Consider the following 18,455-nt stretch of genomic DNA (forward strand, 5'->3'; position numbering starts at 1 on the left):
AAATCCAGCTTGGGTCCAGGGTCCATGTACTTGACTCCCACGCCCCCACCTCCCTCTCTAGTGAATGCTCACTCTTGGCATTTCTGATTCTTTTTGGATTAGATGGAACGAGATTTGGACTCTGGAAAATAAATGCCGTTGATCAGCCTGACTCTTAGGGGCAATGAGACAGTTAAAAGTGGAGCAGTGAAGGACTTTTCTTTCTTTCTTTATTTTTTTCTTTTCTTTTTTTAGGAGCTGGGGACCGAAGCCAGGGCCTTGGCGCTTGCTAGGCAAGCGCTCTACTACTGAGCTAAATCCCCAACCCCCTCTTTTTCCTTTTTTTTTTTAAAAAGATTTATTTATTTATTTTGTGCATATGAGTATATTGTAGCCATCTTCAGACACACCAGAAGAGGGCATCAGATCTCATTACAGATGGCTGTGGGTCACCATGTGGTTGCTGGGATTTGAACTCAGGTCCTCTGGAAGAGCAGTCAGTGCTCTTAACTGCTGAGCCATCTCTCCAAGCCCAGGACTTTTCAAATAGAAGAATATGCAAGTATAGGAGAGGGTAAGATTGCCATGTAGGCTTGAGCCCCCGTATGATATGATACTTTGAATGCTGAGTTAACAAATTGGGTCTGTGTCAACATAGGTAAAGTGACAGGCCACCAGGCAAATGGCATGGTCAGAATGACTCTTTTGGAATGCTTCAGTCATTTGAAGGGATGACTTAACTGAGAAGCAACTAGAACAAAAAGATAAAATGAAGTGTTCTAGTGTGAGCCCAGGGATGGCCCGATGAGCTAAGACAATGAGACCGCTAGACAAAAGCGCGAGTCCCAGATACAGTTGTTGGCAGGATGCAGTGGCCTACTAGAGAAAGGAGAAGTCACAAATGACTTCTCATGCTTGGTGATAGGGAGGGTAATGGATGGCGCTGTCGAGGAGGAATTTTGGCAAGGAGTTATGGTGAGGGTAAATGTAAGGATTCTGGTTTATATGGGCAACTGAGCGGTTTTGGGAGGAGTGAGCTGGGCCACCCGAGGGAGAGTCTGTGAGTTAGTCTCTGGGGAAGAAAGAGTGGAAGGGCTGAAAGAAGGAAGGGTAGAATTCTTAAACCAGAGCTGGAGTTATTTCTTTCTTTCTTTTTAAAAAGATTTACTTATTATCTATAACTACACTGTAGCTGTCTTCAGACACACCAGAAGAGGGCGTCAGATCCCATTACAGATGGTTGTGAGCCACCATGTGGTTGCTGGGATTTGAACTCAGGACCTCTGGAAGAGCAGTCAGTGCTCTTAACCACTGAGCCATCTCTCCAACCCTGGAGTTATCTCTTGAGCTACAAATGGTGTGAGGGATTGAGAAGGACCCCTCATAACTCCCCCTTCCCAGTCACTCTGTTCCCCCCACCCCCATTCTCCACCAGCCTCTCTTATCTATCCTTTTCCTGAGCTTGAAGCTTGACTAGGAAGCAGCTGACCTTTACCAGGGCAAGCCAGGAGCAGATGGACTAGGAGACTAGGGGGGAGTCTGTCTGGACTGCCTATGGCTCTAGGAATTGGAGGGGCTCAATGATAGTTCACATAGAATCTGACGCTTGCTGGGAGAGGGACTTAGAGCAGGCTAGATTTAGTTAAGAAAATGAACATGACGTTTCTCACCCAGACAACCCATGTTTAGTTTCAAAGGTTGATTTATCGTCTGGACACAGTGGCACATGTCTTTAGGAGGAACACTTGGAGGCAGAGGCAGTTGGACCTCTGTGAGTACAAGGCCAGCTTGGTCTATGTAGGGAGCCCTTTAAAAACAAAGGTTGATTATGCATCTACTCCCCACTAGATCATACATTCCAAAACAAACAACAAACAAAGAACTCCACCATCTTAGTTACCAAGGCGAGCCCAAGGCCTAGCACTGGGCTTGGCTGACTCCCACTGCTGCGTTCCCTTTCTGTCATTTTTGAGTCCAGGGACAGGTTCCATACGCTGTGTATTCATTTCCTCAACAAATATTTCCTGAGCACTTACCGTGTGTGAGGAACATGCTTATAAGTGCGAGGAACAGATCTGAGCAAGGTTTCCACTCTCATGGAGCTTATATCATAAGTGGTAGAGGTTAAAAAAAAAAAATTAGCAAGAGCATTCAGGCAGCTGGGCCTGCCGTGGGAGTGGTAGGACAAAACCACTCGGTAAGGAAACGCTTGCAGGGCTGGAGAGATGGCTCAGTGGTTAAGAGCACTGACTGGGGGTTGGGGATTTAGCTCAGTGGTAGAGCGCTTGCCTAGCAAGCGCAAGGCCCTGGGTTCAGTCCCCAGCTCCGAAAAAAAGAAAAAAAAAGAAAAAAAAAAAAAAGAGCACTGACTGTTCTCCCAGAGGTCCTGAGTTCAAATCCCAGCTACCACATGGTGGCTCACAACCATCTGTAATGGGATCTGATGCCCTCTTCAGGTGTGTCTGAAGACAGCTACCGTGTATTCACATACTGATTTATAGATAATAAATAAGTAAATAAATAAAAGGAAACACTTGCAGCATGACGTTGGGCTCTATAGCCGGGTAAGGCCATTAGAGATGAACAGGAGAGGTGGAAGGCTGAGAAGATGAAATGACAGTGGTCAAGCAAGCGTTTTACCACTGAGCTAAATCCCCAACCCCCAAATTTATTTTAAGTACAAGTGGGGAGCTATCTCTGGCGGGCATGTGGGAGATGTATTTTCTCTCTGAACAGCTCCTTTAGCTGTTATGGAAAAATGCAGTAGAGAGGGGACTGGAGAAATGGCCCAGTGGTTAAGAGCACTGACTGCTCTTCCAGAGGTCCTGAGTTCAACTCTCGGCAACCACATGGTGGCTCACAGCCATCTGTAATGAGATCTGATGCCCTCTTCTGGTGTCTGAAGACAGCTACAGTGTACTCACATACTGATTTAAAAAAAAAAAAACAAAACAAAACAGTGGGGGCCAGAAGAAGAGATAATTGGGATAGTATAGGTGGGAATTGGGAATTGGTGGATAGTATAGGTCTGGAATACTTGCCTAGCTTAGAACCCCAGCACCACAGTACATCCCAGAACTCAGGAGCTAGAGACAGGAGGATCAGAAGTTCAAGATTGGGTTTAGAAGGTGGCTTAGCAAGTAAAGGCATTTGTTGTCAAGTCTGACACCCTGAATTTGATCCCTAGGACCCACAAGGTAGAAGGGGAGAGTTGACCCCCATAGGGCATCCTTTGACGTCCAAGTGTGCTGCACACCCGATAAATAGTAAAAAAAAAAAAAAAAAAAAAAGTCCAAAGTCATCTTTAGTGAAAAAAGGAATTTCCACAGCAACCTAAGGCTACAAATGCTTCCTGAAACAAAACCAACCAAGCAGAAAAGAATCCAGAATCCTGTGGAGGAAGGAGAACCAACCATCCTCAGGAGATAGCACAGATTTTCAAAGCTAAACCCTGCACTATGCAAAGCAAACTGGTTTGGGAGCACAGCAATGGGGAGAGCCTTACATAGACATAGGGAGTAACAGATTTGGAGATGAAAATTTTGGCCACATAAAGTTTGAGATGCGGGGTTGGGGATTTAGCTCAGTGGTAGAGCACTTGCCTAGCAAGCGCAAGGCCCTGGGTTCGGTCCCCAGCTCCGGAAAAAAGAAAAAGAAAAAGAAAAAAAAAAGTTGGAGATGCTCTCAAGTATCCCATGGACTTGAACTGTTGTTGTGCAAAGTCCAAGGGAGAGATTGGATTCAGATAGAAACGTAGAAGCCGGACGTGTATGGTATTCATGACAATGCCCAGGAAGACCATGTTAGCTGAGTAGAGAGAAGGGACCAAGATGGATACCCCAACCTTAGGATGTTAAGTAGAATTAGCTGCCCGAAGGATTAAAAAGGAATAGTTGGGCTGGACATGGCAGCTCATGCCTGAAATCCCAGGGCTTTAGAGGTTGGGGCAGGAGGATCCTGAGTTTGAGACCAGTTTGGGGTTCAGTATAGTGAGGAGACAGGCGCTGGTGAAGGCTGTAACAATGGCAAACAGGAAGATGGCAGGCAAGCAGAACGGAGAGGATGCCTCCTGGGTTACGTTTGGAAGGAGAACGAGCGATGGGAGATAAATGGGGTAGCTCTCCAGGCTTTGGAAGCCACTACACACAGGAAATCAAGGAACAGCAAGCATCAGGATGGCTGGGGCAGGTGTGTGTGTGTGTGTGTGTGTGTGTGTGTGTGTGTGTGTGTGTGTGTGACGGGACGTGGAGACATGGAGGGCAGAGCTAATCACCTGTGTCAGAGATGTTCCTCAGATGAGAACAGAAAAGCAACATGGAGTAACCCAGACTACCTGTAAGTGGGGACAAAGATAAGGCACCTCAAGTGTCCACAACTCCTGGGAGACCACGGAAGTGAGAACTCAGAGGCTGCTGTGGCAGCTGGGGGGTGGGGTGGGCTTGGGTTCTGCTACATATATTTTTTTTAATGGCAGAGATCTTGATTTTGCCTATAGGCTTGAGGGAAAGCGATAGTAAAAGGAGGTAGGGATGGGAACGTAGAGGAGAGGCGATTAATTAGTGATGGAGTAGGGTTTCCTTCTGAGGAGCTGGCCCGAGAATGACTCTTGTCAGATGGAAACACATACAACACTTAGCTGTGATTGGGAGGACGGAGACAGGTGGGCAGAGATAGGTAAGACTGACTGTGGGGTGGGGGTGGGGCTAGGCAGAGCTGGCTAGATGGCTCCTTCACCACTGTCTTCATTTTCTCAGGGTTGGGGGTGGTGGGAGAGGAATTCAGTCAGCTGCCGAGAGTGACTGGAGACGCAGTCGGAAGCATGTGGAAGACTCCAGAGTGCAAATTCAGATGAGCATCAATTTGTCCAATTCCCCCAGTGGCTTGGCATGTTAGTTTTCTGGGCACAGGAGCAGAGAAGTAGGTAGATCAATCCAGAGTAGAAGTCAAGTGTGGATACGGCCTAGGACATGGGTATGGGCCCTTGAAGGGATGCAGTGACCAGCTAGCCGGCCATGGTTGCTGAAAGAGGCAGTGCATGGAACAGGCTTAGGAGCAAATTCAGGAGTCTCAGGCTCCACAGAGAGACAAGAGGCAAGGAGTATGGGTGTTAGAGGAGCCCCATTGGGATCGGAAAGAGGATCCAGTTCAGTTTCCCTGTCAGACTGGTGCCCGGGGCTAAGAAGTACTAGGTCTTAGGTCCTAGGTACTAAGCCTTAGGTGCAGGTAGTTGGAGCAGAGATGTGTTTCAAAGAGCGGAGATCAGTCGAGTGGTGGATAATTTTTTTTTCAGATCAGTTCTGAAATCACTGACAGAGGAGACAGGAGAAGAGGAAAAAGTCGAGAAGAGATCCAAGGCCTGGCTGAATTCAGTGGAGTGACTAAGGGCTGGTGGGGACAGAGAGAGGAGGGGAAGAAGATGGCTGGATAAAAAGGACTTTTTTTTTCTTTTCTTTTTTAAAAACATAGCCAGGTGCCCTCTGAACCAATTGAATTGAACTAAGCTGAACCTAAGTGTTTGTGTTTGCTCCAGGAAAGGCCATGATCAACACCAGCTACTATTGTCTAGAAGAAGAGGAGGGTGAAGAGGAGGAAGATGGGGAACAGGAGGAAGAGGAGAGGTAGGGGAAGAGGAAGAAGAGGAGGAGGAGGGAGAGGAGGAGGAGGGACAGGAAGAGGAGGGGGAGGAGGAGGAAGAAGAGGAGGAGGAGTCCAAAAAATCCAGGCCAGCGGGACAGACATTGAAGTGGGCTGGGAAGGAGAGACCCAGAGGGCCAGCCGGGTGACGTTGGGCCCTGTGAGTTCCACTCAGCTTTCCTCCCCTGCCTCCACCGTGCCTCAGTCCTCCTCTTCCCTTCTGGGGCCACCAGTGACAGCTTTCTGCTCCAGGACAATGTTCTGACAGGAAAAAAAAATCAGCCATGTCTCTTGGGCTGGCAGCATTCCCAGAGGAGCCAGTGCTGGGGCTTTGAGAAGGGAGCTGAAGGCAGCAGATTCTGGGCGCGCTCCTCTCCGGTGAGCAAGGGCTCATTAGCCAAAGCCATCATCTTCCCAGGTTCATTCTCAGACTCACTTAACAATAACCCAAACTGCCTCTCCACCCTCACGGCAGCGCAGGAGTGCAGGTTGCTTCCTGCCCAGGCAGAGCCCACCCTAACCTCAGTCTTTCTAGAATATAGGTGCCATGCACACAAGTCTTTTTCTTTTTCCTTTTTCCTTTCTGGCTTAAAAAAAAAAAAGATCCACCCCCTATTTATTTATTTACCTATTTATTGTGTGTGTGTGTGAATGTGTGTTTACTTGCTTGCTACAAGGCAGGCAGAGATCAGAGGGCAACTGGTAGAATTCAGTTCTCTCCTTCCTCTTTGTGGAGCCCCTGTGTGAGCCTCAGGGATCAGACTCAGGTCGTCATGGCCTGTGGAGCCATCTCATCTGCCCCCAAAACCTGCCCCACCCCTCGCCCATTTTTTTTTTCTTTTTGTGATATGTAGTCCTGGAACTTGCTATATGGACTAGGCTAGCTTCAAACTCAGAGAGCTTCCTGCCTCTCTGCCTCTGAGTACTTGGATCTTGGATTAAAGGCATATGCCACCATACTCAGTCTTTTTTCTTTTTCTTTTGAGATGGAGTCTCCTTATGCACACCGGGGTAGCCTTGAACTCTCAGTAATCCTCCTGTCTCAGCCTCCCCAGTGCCAGAATTACAGACACCCACCATACCCAGATTTACACACTGATGCTTTTCTCTGTCTCTCTGCCCATGTCTGCCAGGCTAGTCCTGATGTAAATATTCAGGAGGCACCACCGTGCGCCACTTTCCTGTCCTCCTCCTTCTCTATGTGGTACTCAGTCTCCCTTACAGGTTCCCTCTCATTAACCTCATTTCTAAATGTTGAAAAGCCTGGATCGGCCCCTGCTCTCTACTTTCTCTGTATCCCTGGTCATCCCTTTTGTGGTTGGTCACAGACAGCCTTATGGTTGTCAGACCTTCCAACCATGGCAAGTTCAGTCGCTGTGTCTCTCCATTCCCAAGGGGCTCCAGTCTCCCGCGTCCACTGCCTCTCTATCTGGATACCCCGAAGGCTCACTCCGCATGCTTAGCACTGAGGCGCTCTTCTGCCTCTCCCAGACCTGCTGTCCTCACAGCCCACCTCCGCCTCCATCAGTGGTAACTCCTCCTAGTGACTCAGGCCAAGAACCTTGAAGTTACCCCGACTCTTCTGCTCACAGCCCCTAATTATAGCCCATCAGTCAATCCTGTCATGTCTACATTCAAAAGATATCCGGGATCTGATCATTTCTTACTGCCTCCACCCCTAACACCTGAATCAAGCCATTCTTATATCATGTGCATTCTTTCTTTCTTTTTTTAAAAAATATTTTTAAATATTTTTAAAAATATTTTAAATATATTTATTTATTAGATATGAATACATTGTAGCTGTCTTTAGACATACTGAAAGAGGGCATCAGATCTCATTACAGATGGTTGTGAGCCACCAAGTGGTTGCTGGGATTTGAACTCAGGACCTCTGGAAGAGCAGTCAGTGCTCTTAACCATTGAGCCATCTCCCCAGCCCGCATTACTTCAATAGCCAATTCCAAACAGCAGCTAGAGTGAGTCCCCAAGAACAGCCAGGCCTAGACAGTGCATGCCTTTCCCCAGCACTCGGAAGCAGAGGCAGGTAGAGCTACACAGTGAGTTCTAGGACAGCCAGGGCTACACAGGAAATCCCTGTCTCAATAAACAAACAATCAAACAAACAAACAAACAAACAACAAAAACCCGTCATCGTGACTCAAGACTCTGATACCATTCCCACACTCCTTCCTTCCATTCCGTATAGAATCGAAGTGCAAAGTCACGGCCTCGTATGAGCAGGCCTTCCGGTGCCCCGCTATCCTCTCCCACCCTTCCCCTTGTTTACCTTCTGCCAGCCACACTGGCCTCTTCACTGTTCATCAAACATGGCTGGGATGCCCTCTACGCTTGCTGTTTCCTCTGCCTAGAGCCCGATTCCCCAGGGCTTTCTCACCTTCCTTTCTTAGTATGTCCTTTCTCGAGAACCCTGAATAAAACACAGACAGCAGACACAGCAGCAGCGGCTGCTCTCCTGCCATCTTTGTCCATAGGCCTATCGTCCTCTGAGACTACGTATTCACTGCATGTGAAGGTTTGAGAGCAGGAACATTTTGTTTTATTCCTAAGTCTCCTGATAGATAACAGTACCTGATCTGCAGAAGGACTTCCCTGAAATAAACCAGGTTGCAGGGAAACCTCAGAATCTATATCTTCTGGATGTGATACCAGAACAATACCAGAACATGTATATGTGTGCGCGCGCATGCACACACACACACACACACACACACACACACACACTTTTTTTTTTTTTTTTTTTGGTTCTTTTTTTCGGAGCTGGGGACCGAACCCAGGGCCTTGCGCTTCCTAGGTAAGCGCTCTACCACTGAGCTAAATCCCCAGCCCTCACACACATACACTTTTAAAAATACAAAAAGCTTTTTTCAAAAATAGATCACTATTTGTGTGCACAGACGTTCTTACATGAGTCCTGGGATTTGAACTTACATCCTCGTGATTGAGCAGCAAGCACTCTTAGGCCCTCAAGGAGGCACACTTTTATTTAAGCAGCTGGTCTGCCTAGGTCTCTGCGTATTTATGAAACTGCATCTCCGAGGCTGGCAGAAGTTTCCTTCCTCTCCCTGACTCTCCACTTCCTGTAAGACGGATCAGGCTACCTTGCGTGAGGGTAGTGTGACTGTTATAAACATTAACACAGCACTCGGTGAAAGCCTCTGAGGTGGCTGTTCTTTGTAGAGCTGGGTAATGCCATACGATCTTTCTGTGAGTGGGTGAGTCTGGTCATGTGTTTAGATGGTAGAGGTGCCAACTCTCACGGAACTGTCACAGCTCCAGGGTGCTTCCTCTGAGTTCTTCAGGGCCTTCCACAGGAACAACACAGGCCTTAGATGAGTTGATCACTCAGCCTCTTGAACAAAGTTTGTAGCTTTCTTGAAAGAGGACCATCCACAAGCCATGGGAAACATGTGCTTTCTCAGCACCTGTAAGAAATGGGTCATTTCTTTCTTTGAACTTTGTATTGTCTGTGACCTTTTCAGTTGTTAGGGACAAAAGCTCAACTTGAACTGGCTGAAACCAGTAAGCATGGGGAATGAATGACAGCCATCTGGAGATTCCAGGGGTAGCGCCGTCTTCTGGTCAGCTGTGATCTGGGCAAGTGGGGGCCATGAAGACTAGGCTTTCTCCATCCCCAGCTCCACGTCTCTGGTGTTGGTTTACTTTCTAGCTGACTGCCCCTGATTGTCTCAGAAGCACCAATATGGCCTCTGCCTACTTCTTTATGAGGACTGTGGTATCCTTACATATAGAGTCTCGTTGCTGTGGCTGATTCAGAAATTCTTTTTTGACCTAGTATTTATGATGGAGAAAGGGAAGCAGATTGGCCTGGTCCCTGCACAACCCTTTCCTTCTGCAAGGAGCTGAGGTAGGTGGACAGACTGACCAGCACACAGGAATAAGCCTGACAGAAGGACAGGGGTCTAAAGGAGACTCACAGAGTTCTTAAGTGTGTGTGTGTGCCTGTGTGCACGTGTGCCTGCGTGTGCTTGTGTGTGCTCGAGTCTATGTGTGTGTGTTTGTGGTTGTATCAATGTGTGTCTATCACAGTCCCATGTGAAGGTCAGAGGACAACTTGTGGGAGCTGGTCTTCTCCTTCTACCATGTCTTGGAGAATGAACTCAGGCCACCATGCTTAATGCAAGCGCCTTAACTGCTGAGCCTTGTTTTGTTTTGAGGCAAAGTCTCACTATGTTCCCCTGCCTGGCCTGAAACTTGCTATACTGATAGACCAGACTAGCCTCAAACTCAGAGATCAGTCAGTCTCTGCTTCTTTAATGCCATGCTTAAAGGCATGGACCACTGCTCCAAGCCAATTAATCATCATATCACCATCACCATCATCACCATCATCATTATCACCATCATCATCCCCCGCACCCCCTGACAGTTTCTCTGTTTAACAGTTGTTGATGTTCTGGAACTCATTCTGCAGACCAGACTGCCCTCAAACTCAGAGATCTGCCCGACTCTGCCTCTCAAGTGCTGGGACTAAAGGCCCTGTGCCACCACTGCCTAGCGTACTTTATACCTCTTATTTATTTTATTTATTTATTTTATTTATATGAGTACACTGTCTCTGTCTTCATGCACACCAGAAGAGGGCATCAGATCCTATTACAGATGGTTGTGAGCCACCATGTGGTGGCTGGGAATTGAACTCAGGACCTCTGGAAGAGCAGTCAGTGCTCTTAACCACTCTCTAGCCCCCTTTATTACCTTTTAAAGAGATAAAATGTGCTGGGGAAACATACAGTTAAATTCCTGACTCCTTTGACAAAGCACATAAGGTTTTCTTCTTAACATATCAACCTTCCCTCCCTCTTCCCGGTAATTGTTGAACCAAGAGATGTTTTGGTTCCTCATATTTCAATATTTACCATAATTGATAAATAACTAGAAAGCAGGCTGGGGATGTGTCTCAGAGGTAGAACACTTACAGAATCACAATAGGACCTGGGTTCCATTCTGCCGCACTGCAAAAATAAATATTACTGACAACACACTACAGTTAGAAAAAGACTTTCAGATCAGAGTTTTCATTTCAGACAATTAAAAAAAAAAAGAAAAAAAATCAAAATATCAACCATTAGCTTTTTCTTATCTGACTTAGACTAACTTATCTAACCAAGCAAGACTCTATCTGGGAATGGGGAAATGGCTCAGCCGGTAAACACATTCCCTATGCAGTGCAAGGACCCGAGTCCAAATTCCTAGCACCCAAGTGTGTAGCCTGGTTCGGCTGGTGTACACCTGCCCTGCAGTGCTGGGATGGGAGGAGGTGGCTTTACTGGGGCTTTCTGGCCATCAGCCCAGCCCCCAGGTTTGATGAGAGAACCTGATCGGTGAAAGATCCTGTCCCAAGGGAGTAAGGCAGAAGTGATGACAGGGCAGGACACCTAAGTCCCAGTTCCCTTTGCCTCTGCACAGGATCACTGTGCTCTCTCTCTCTCTCTCTCTCTCTCTCTCTCACACACACACACACACACACACACACACACACACACACACACCACACACCCTGAAGTGGAAGGGGCAACAGTCCTCTGAGGAGGCCAGCCCGAGACCGCTCTCCTCAGAAAAGACGCTGGAACTCTCCACGTGTTCCAAGTAGGTCTCATTTTGTCCCCATTTCCCTTTCCTCCCACCCGCAGCCCAGGCAGCCGCCCTTACTGGTTGCTCAGGTTGGACAGGGAGTGTGCTGGTTGCTGGTATTTTCCCTTAAAGCATCTTGGCAGCAATCCTGGCCGTTTAGATCTTAGGATATCACAGGCTGGGCAGGTGGCTGCCTTCTATCAACAGGATGAGTCTTACAGGTGTTTCACAAGGCCCCGGAAAAGGTCTGTTGCCAGACCCCCACCTTCCCCAATTCAGGGACTAAGGGACACCTACATTCTCTCTGTTTCTTCGATGTGGCCCAATTTGCCACCAAATATAGCTTTTCCTGCTAGAAATGTGTAGGATCTAAGGAGATAAAAGAGTTGGATATTGCTGGTTTCTGCTTCCTTATTCACCTGGAAAATGGACTCGCCGTAGGCCTGGCAGTTAGAGCCGGCCTGTGAGGTCTGGCAGAGTTCCTTTCCTCTGTTGGAGGCAGATGATGTAATGGAAAGAGCTCACTCAAGTCTGGGACACTAATGGGTGGGCCCTTCTTAGCCACCACCTTGGCAAGGGACCTTGACCAGCCCTTTCCTTCTTTGTGCCTCAGTTTCCTCAATTTAAGACAAGAGGATCGGCCCCAGAGGCATTTTCGAAGCCAGACATCTATCCGGCATTTCTGGGTTAGCGGCTCACCGACCCTAAGGGTCGTTGTCTGTTTTGTTTTCCAAAAAGATCGCCATCAGACGACCCTACTTCTGCGTATTGTTCTGTTTACTGTGGAAATCCCATTCAAAAGTACAGAAAGTACAGGATTATGATTGGAATTAAGACTCGTCCCAGCTAAGTGCTGTGTCTCGGAGTTAAGACCGGATAACCCCGCCCCTTTGAGCTGTCCACAGCCGGGTCAGGGAGACAGATGAGTAACTGGCCATTTCATTGCACCGTGATGAGTACTACTGTAACGTATTTATAAGGCACATGCAGAGGATGGCCGTATAAACCTGGGGTGGAGTCGTCTATGGCTTCTTGGAAGAAGTGTCACTGTAGATCAAGTCTCTCAGACCATGGTGCCGGTTCACCAGACACCTGCTACCTGTCATTCCACGCACCTCATCCCTTAAGTACAGACAATTCTTCCGGTGTCTAACTAGTTATCCCTTGGGTCTGGACGATGATTGGGACAGTGGCCGCTAAATTAGAGACCTTGAAGCAGGTCTTGAGTAGGTCGGAAGGCAGCATGGAATCTGGCTTTTACCCTGGAGGCAGAAGAACTATAGGTTCCCATAGCACTTTATTTTATATTTTCAGTGAGGAATGGTGAAACCTGTATCCAGTTCTCACATGCATACCCCTTTACTCTCGTTTGCTTTTCCTTCCCCCCTTTTTCTTTTTCCTTTCCTTTTTCTTTTCTGGTGCATGTTGGGAAGAATGAGTTGGAAGGCCCTGAAGGCAATTGGAGTCTGAGAAACCTCTGCAGTCCCGGAGGGCTTCTTGGAGAAGGTGCCAGGCAGGAAAAGGTGAGGACTAGCTGAACTAGTTAGATTGGCAACTTGGCTTGAAGGGCCTCCTAGATCCCGGGCTGTACTCGGCCGCGCCACCCTTCCCGCGTTCGACCTTTGTTCCTGCACTAACCTCCCACCAACCGAAGTGGTGTTATCACTTCCCCCTTTCTGCGCCGTGCGTGACTCGAGGCTCGCCCTCGGCGCCTGCTTCCCCGGCGGCGCGCGGCTGCCGGCGCATCCCGGGGCTGGGAAGTGTCCTCGGCGGCGCAGCCAGGCCCCGCCTCCAGGGCCCGCAGTTCAAGAGCAGGCTCGGAGCGACGAGCAGGGGCGCACCTCGGCGCAACCTGCCGGCTCCGGGGGAGCCTCTCCCCGCCGCGCCGGCTGGCGGGAGCGGACGGAGGCCGGCGCTGCCCGTTAGCAGCCGCGGCGGCAGGAGCCTCTTAATTACTCACCACGCTAATTGCCCGGCACTGAACTTCAGGAGCCGGTTCGAAGAGGAGCTCCGGGGCGCAGAGGGGGCGGGAGGTGTCTGGGACCGAACCCCGCCTGGGTTAAGTGCCCGCCCGTTCCCGGCTGGCGGCCAGCTCGCCTTCCGCGGGAGGCCGGAGTCAACGCCGCGGGAACCGGGAGGTGCGCCCGGACCACACCGGACCCCCTCCCCCATCGCCGCCTCTAGGAGGCGCAGAAAGTGGGGGCGCCAGCCTGGCGCGGGGGGCGGGCGCGGAGAGCTAGAGGGGCTGCGGGGACACCGAGATGGCCGATGAGATCGACTGGCTGGACCTGCCAGGCCGATGGACCTACGGAGTGGACCGCGGCGGGAGGATCTTCTTTATCAAGTATGTAGGGCTCTTTCTCGGCCCCCCCACCCACCCTGTTTCCACTTTTTCTTTAAAGTTGTCTGACTTGAAAGGTGACAGGGCTGGGGGTCAGGCTGGGGGTGGTGTTGGAGGGAGGGGGTGGCTGACTAATAAGTTTATCAAGATACCTGTTTGAATGTGACTCCCGCCTTTTCCTCAATGGGGCAAAGTCCAGGAAGGCTCACAGGCTTCCTTCCCTGAGCTGGAGAGGCAGGGCAGGCAAGGTGGCCTTGAGCCTCTTTCCTGACCACCGCACCCTGCAGCAAGGAGTACCTTCCAGCTCTTACATTAAACGAGGCCAGGCGACTTCTTTCCTCCAGACTTGGGCAAACTGACAGCGTATTGGGAGCCCCTGCCTCTCCCACCTGCTTACTGCGGACTCCTGCGGCTCCTCCCCCTGCCTGCTGCTTCCCCGGGTCTGTGGTCAGGAGGCAGAAGAAAGCCCTAGGCTTGAAGAATTCTTTAGGGGGAGGCTTTGCTGCTCTCAGTGATAAATTAGCACCATTCTATTAATTTCATAAACCAAATGGCTGTGGCATAATCTCATTATAGCAAAGTGGCCCTGTTTGGCCCCTCTTTTGGCCGGCTTCTCTGTCATCTTTTGCCAGGAAAGAAATCTCCCAATGATATAGCAAGTGTATATACCACAGCAGTTTGGACAGTTCCCACACTTGACAAGCTTCCTCTTCCTCAAGATAGCCACTCAGAAAACCTTAGAGCTGAAGAGAAGCTACAAGCCAACCCCCATGCTGTTTCCACGCTGGTCAGTCGTGGCTCCGAGTCAGCCTGAGTCTGAGCCCACTTTCTCTGTTGCAGGGGCTTGCCCCATCCATGGTCCTGGTTTGGGGTTTCTGTTCCCACACTTGTGTAGCACTTTCTGGTGTCATTACCACCACCATTTATGATAATTGATGCTGGATTATATTGTCATAGCGGAAACTTCACCAAAGTTCTTGGCCCGGGGTTAGGATCCTGAATACCAGAACTTCTCCATGGTTAAAATCAGAGTCCCTTCCCTCAGTAGCTTGAGCCTTCAAAACCTGTAAGAATCATCAAGGTTAAGTGTGGTTGAGTGCCCTGGGCTCCCAGCTACTTGGGAGGCTGAGGAAGGGGGAATCACTTGATCTGGGAGTCTCCCGAGAGCAAGCTGGATAACGTAGTGAGCCTCTACCTCAAAAATAAATAACAGAACTAAAAATAAGAAAACACTGAGGAGTTTACCTAAAAGACCTTCAATCCCAGCACTCTGGTGGCAGAGCCAGTTGGATCTTTGACTTCCAGGCCAGCCAAGGTTATATAGTGAGACTCTGTCAAAAGCAAAACAAAACAAAAACAAACAAACAAACAAAAAATACTGGTCCACCACCCCATTCTTATTCTGAGCAGAGACAGCTCAGTGGTCTGAATTCCCAGGAGTTCCTGATGACTTTGACTTTGCTTCCCGATCTCTTCCTGTTCTTTCCTCTCACTCCACAGTCTAGACACACTGAGCACTCGCTCTATCCTGCAGCACAAAAATAAAACCGATAAGGTGGCAGGAGAAGGCACAGACAGCACAGTGTCTCCTGGGAGGCATTTACTTGTGTGATGCTGACTATGGGACCCAAGAGGAAACTTAAGATCTGGAAGGAGACTGGAGAGGCTGTCCAAAGGCCAAGTGCTGGACTGATGCTAAAGGGGAAGGGAAGAATGTAGCAGCCCTGAGCAGCCAGAGGCCTTGTAAGGAAGGCATGGTGGGCTTGAGGCAGAGGTACCTAGAACTCCCTTGGGTCACAGTGGAATGGAGGCTTTGGGGGTTGCAGAGAAAATAAGACAGGAAAGCCGGGCCGAGCAGCGTGAGGAAGGCCTGATGTGTCGTTAGATGAGGGGTGGGGACTCTATCCTACAAGAGACAGAAAGCCTTAGGAGGCTCGTTGTTCTAGGCTCTGCATCCAGGAGGATCCCTCTGGCAGCTGTGAGGGGTGGGCAGGGGTGGGGTGGGGGCTCCAGAAGAGAACACAGTTAGGAAGCTGCTGTGAAACCAAGAAGTCTGATACGACTGTGGTGACACTGGAGAGGAAAGGGTGGGAGAGCAGGGACTATCTCTAGGGAAAGGATTAGGTGTGTGGCCAAATGGAGGGAAGGGAAGAGGCACCTCACAACAGTATCCCGCTTGAGTTTGATGAAGATCAAGACTATTAGCCCGACTTGGGGGTGCAGGTAAGTTCAGAATGCTGAACTTGAGGTCCCCATGTGTCGTCTACAGGGTTGTATAGCTGGCTATACCATCTAGTATTTGAGTCAAGCCTGGGCAGAAGAGGGTCCTCTAGGAGTTGTCTGGCAGAGGTGGGACCTCCAAAAGTGTGAGCGAGAGGTCAGGCAGGTCACCGGGCAGCATCAGTATTTAAGGTGAGAGTAGAGAAAGACAGGCCAGGTTGGGAATGAGACCAAGGTGGTCAGAGGTGAGCAGCACCAGGACTGCAGAGGAAAGGAGACAGAGGAGCTTGAGAAGGAATTAGGAAGGGGTGGTCGGCAGTGGTCAGTACAGCAGAAGAGCCAAAGGTTAGGAAATGTCCTTAGTGTGTCCTTAGTGGAAAGTGGCTTCAGGAGGCTGGGAACAGAAAGCAGAATAATGGGGGATTGGTGAGCAGGAGACCAGGACACAGGGAAAGCAGGAGATTCAGGAAGGGGTGCTGGGTTGAGAAGGAGAGAGCGGATCGGAAGTTGGAGGTAGGTAGGTGGCCCTGAGAGGAAGACAGGGAATTGTACCCATAGGAGACCCAGACAGGAGTGCAGGGGAGGGGTCTGCATGCCACAGGGAGATGCTGGTCACGATTCAAGTGGGGGACCTCAGTAGAATGAGGGTCTATAAAAGACGGGAGACAGATGCGTAGACAGATACCCAAGCAGAGTGTTCACGTCAGAGGAGAGATGGCTGCCCCCTGTCCAATATAGTGACAAGGATGAAAGAACAGGCAAGGAGCTGAGGACGCTTGCCCACCCGAGGGTAGGGCAGATACACAGGAAATCTGATGGTTTTGACTTCTTCGATGAAGGGCTCAAGAGAGTGCAGTGGAATGGGCAGGTAGGAGAGGCAGTCTGGGACTCAAGGCTGGTGGGAAGGTACTGGAACTATGGTCACCCACAGATAACCCTGACGAAGGAAATAGTTTTCCATGGAGACTGGACCTGAGTGACACCTGCTCTCCCAGGGCTAGCTTCTCCATGAGTGCTAAGGCCAGGCAACCCCCAGCCAGCTGCCTTGTTCTGGGCCTGGCTGACAAGGAGAGGTTGGTAAGGGGTAAGGAGAGGGCGTTGAAGCCTATGGTGGAAAGTCATCTTGTAATGGGGCTAAAAACACAGCATCCCGGTGAGGTGGAGATGAGAGGAACTGGGGGAGAGGAGGGAGGGTCAGGGTAGCACAGGAGGCTAAGGGACTGGCTGCCTCAAGCCTTTTGCTTTCCTAGTCTTCCTTTCTGGCTTCTAGCCAGTAGCAAACAGGGACCCAAAGGCCCACTCTTAGAGCTCCCGGTGGCTCCAGGGTGCAGAGGTCATGGGAACTGTGGCTTTGTTTCTTCTCTGCTCGACAGAAGGGTGGGTCAGCTAGAAAGTCACTGTGTGTAGCAGGTGTCCAGCCTCAGGAAAATTAATAAAGTCCAAAGAAAAAGCAAAAGGACACATGCCCCCTCACTGCCCACAGAAGTACACAGCAGTTCTGTTTGTACTGGCCCACGCTGAGAACGACCTGTATGTCCATCCCATGGGCACACTGGCGAATCCTTCAGGTTGCCATTCGGGAAGGGCTATTCAGAAGTTACTAATACTGCAGAGTGGAAGAAGGAATAGAAGGGGGAAGTAAGTTAAGACAGAGGAGCCCAGCTTGTACGATTCCTTCTGTGTAAATGAGAAACTCGATAAGGCATGTGCAAAGCAGATGGGTGTGGCTGGGAAGGGGCAAGATAGGAAGAGCTAGGGGGGTAAACAGGGCTGGGAGGGTGGGAGACAGGAGGTACAAAGGGACACAATAAGCCAGGGGGGTTCAGCATCCTGATCTGGAGGCAGATTTCAAGGTGTTCTGCACGTATATCAGAGCATCGGGTAATACACATATGCGATTTCTTGTAAGTCTTGCTACAGTTAAAACCGAGCAGATTCTGTGGATCTTACACATGTCGCTTATTCCAGAGACAGAGTGGAGTCTCGTCTTGAGCCCCACCCTAGAGCTTGGGCCATCTGGAAGTGCCAGCTCCTAGCCCTGTCCATCCTGAAATGGCCAAGACTGGCAGGCAGCAGCTTCTTGTTGGGACACATCTGGAGGCATTAGTGGGCCATGTGCATGCATATAGCATCTGTACGATAGATCTATCTGCAATCCTCCTCCTCCTCCTCTTCCTCTCCTCTCTCTCTCTCTCTCTCTCTCTCTCTCTCTCTCTCTCACACTCTCTCTCTGAGGTAGCATTTTAAAATGCTATGTAGCCCTGGCTGACCTGGAACTTAATATGTAGATCATGCTGGCCTCCAACTCACAGAGGCTGTCTGCCTCTGCCTCCCAAGTGCTGGGGTTAAAGGTGTGCACCCCCACCCCAGCTTTCTGTCAGATTCTTACACACAGGAATGTTGTGAATGAAAATGTATAGCACTGCAACCATGCAGCAATCACCTCTCAGGCACCTGGGGCCCTGCCCCTTCTTCCTGCCCCACAGTGGGCCAGGGCATTCCGTCCTCTGTGGTGGTTCTACATCAGCAGCCTAGGTTCTGTATTTCTGCTGCATCACAGCACACTCTCCGTGTGTGTCTGCTCTCCTGCCAGGCTAGTGTGTTCTTCGAGACCAGGGATTAGATGGTGCTTACCTCTGACGCTTCAGAGTTGGCTTTGCACACA

The 18,455-nt window shown here is 49.8% G+C and overlaps 1 protein-coding gene and 1 long non-coding RNA gene across 19 annotated transcripts in view; one reads left to right on the forward strand and one right to left on the reverse strand.

Annotated features, from left to right (window-relative positions):
- Positions 1-8,399: 8,399 nt before the first annotated feature.
- Positions 8,400-13,385, reverse strand: LOC148001609 (uncharacterized). Its single transcript, XR_015635902.1, has 2 exons — positions 13,190-13,385; positions 8,400-9,059 (listed from the first exon to the last, which is right to left on the reverse strand). It is a non-coding gene; the product is annotated as an uncharacterized LOC148001609 (long non-coding RNA).
- Plekha6 (pleckstrin homology domain containing A6) overlaps positions 13,032-18,455 on the forward strand; it is a 140,263-nt gene continuing 134,839 nt past the window's right edge. For all 18 annotated transcript variants that reach the window (XM_087581169.1, XM_087581175.1, XM_087581177.1 and 15 more), the window contains exon 1: positions 13,032-13,573. In XM_087581169.1, the coding sequence (XP_087437295.1) occupies positions 13,491-13,573 (83 nt within the window). In that variant the 5' untranslated portion in view covers positions 13,032-13,490. The remainder of the gene's footprint in view (positions 13,574-18,455) is intronic.

The sequence above is a fragment of the Rattus norvegicus genome, chromosome 13 (assembly GCF_021556685.1).
Source record: "Rattus norvegicus strain SHRSP/BbbUtx chromosome 13, alternate assembly SHRSP_T2T, whole genome shotgun sequence".
NCBI classification, from domain to species: Eukaryota; Metazoa; Chordata; class Mammalia; order Rodentia; family Muridae; genus Rattus; species Rattus norvegicus.